At 37.0% G+C, this 1,815-nt stretch overlaps 1 protein-coding gene across 1 annotated transcript in view; it reads right to left on the bottom strand.

Annotated features, from left to right (window-relative positions):
* Positions 1 to 347: 347 nt before the first annotated feature.
* Positions 348 to 1,815, bottom strand: part of LOC107574046 (patched domain-containing protein 3-like) — an 11,355-nt gene continuing 9,887 nt past the window's right edge. The window contains exon 5 of the mRNA XM_016260519.1: positions 348 to 715. Coding sequence (XP_016116005.1) covers positions 348 to 715 — 368 coding nt within the window. The remainder of the gene's footprint in view (positions 716 to 1,815) is intronic.

Genomic DNA, 1,815 nt, shown 5'->3' with positions numbered 1-1,815 from the left:
CTTTGGGTTACGAGTCTGACTCTCTAACCATTAGGCCACTAATGGACATTTAGTAGATATAGAACTAGGGTTCTAGTGTCCTGTCTACATAATATACATACAAAAACACGTAAAAGCACACTCTTAAAATAAAGTTTGACTAGTTGAACTCTGAATAAGATTAATGCAAATTTTTCATTTAACCTAGTGTAAACTTTTAACAAGCTTTATACAAAAAAAAAAACAACTTAAGAAATTTTCTGATATGTGTTTAGATGATATAACGAGTAAACTGGGTGTTTAAGCGTGTGGTTGTCTACCTGAATAGACTATTTTAAAACAGCATTGCTCTTCAAAAATATCAAATTTTACAGGGTGCTTGCAGTAAGCCTACTGTGATTGGGCCTCATGATAAGTCCTCCATGGCTGAACACCCTCTCAACTGGTGCACTGGTTGCAGCTACTCCCAAGACCCTCATGGCCAAATGGTCAAGCTTTTTGAAGTCCTTCATATGCCTACTCCAGAATTTCATGCAGTCAGTGCCATCCTCCTCTGATGCTGCCTTGACATATGCATTCAGTTCTGTCATATCACTGCTGGTCACATTCTTCTTCTTTTTCTTGTGGTAGCCCATGAAAAGTTGAGCTGTCTTTGCTGGAGGTTCCTTCTGGCCATCATCTCCACTGCTACTGCCCACAGGGAGGGAGACATTTTCCATCTCAGATATCGTCATGTCTGGAAAACAAAATAAAGAATGATTATGCATTGTAGGATAGTTATTAAAATACAGTGCAGTAAACTGATATATTATTAAAATGTTTGTTTCTAATAGTAATATGCTTACCCAGTAGTATTTCCTTCACTTTATTCTCCACATCTTCAGCTGCTAGCACATCATGGTCAAGCCAGAAGAGGCAGAAGTTAGGGTCCAGTAGTGCAGAAAACTTGTAGATTGTTTCTGCAAAAGGTAATTCTCCTGGATGTTCAGCTGACTCTTCCATTCCAACATTCACAAACATCCCCTTGAAACGATGCTTGAGTGATCTCTGTAGCACTTTTACAAAGCCAGTGAGTTGTCGGACTGAAGTTAACATCTTGGTGAGATGATTGATCAAAGAGAGGACACATGGAAGAGCTGCACTTATTGGGCCTCATTTATCAATCTAACATAGAAACGAGCGCAGATCCGTGTGCACAAATCAACTTACAACAGAGTTCACATGTGATTCATGAAACATTTGTATGCCGCCAATCTCATCGTACGCTTGATCGCACATTGATAAATGTGGCGGCAGAAAACAATCGTCATTTGAATATCACGCCCCTAAAAAAAAACACGATTCAGAAGCTTCGCCCCTAGAGTTTACGACACGGAGAAACAAACCCTGGTCATAAAGAGGAAGTAATCTCGTGAAAGAGAAATTAATCTTACTCCAAAAACACCTGTTAACCTTGTAATTGCAAACAATTAGGCTACAATAATTTATGTAATATATATGTATATTAAAATACTGGTAAATACAAACAGCCTATTTAGTTCCCCTCACTCTACAACAATTATTTTAAATTTAACGGTATTCAGAACAGAACAAGAATGAAAAATAAGTTGTTATAAAATTATATATTAAACTATAAAATAAAACACAAATTAGGCTATAGTGGCATTCATTATAAACAGCATACACATGTCAAGCAAAACTGAAACGGCATTGGGCTCACAAGCCTGTCTCATACCAAAAGAATCCAAAGGTTTCCATTTTTGTCATATTTGTAACATTTGTTTGCATAACTATTATTCATTATGTAGCCTAAACATGGCTTTATACTTCACTCAT

The sequence above is a fragment of the Sinocyclocheilus grahami genome, unplaced genomic scaffold (genome assembly GCF_001515645.1).
Source record: "Sinocyclocheilus grahami isolate Dianchi unplaced genomic scaffold, SAMN03320097.WGS_v1.1 scaffold2101.1, whole genome shotgun sequence".
NCBI lineage: Eukaryota > Metazoa > Chordata > Actinopteri > Cypriniformes > Cyprinidae > Sinocyclocheilus > Sinocyclocheilus grahami.
Note: the sequence above shows the minus strand (reverse complement) of the source record. Positions and strands in the feature narration are given on the sequence as shown.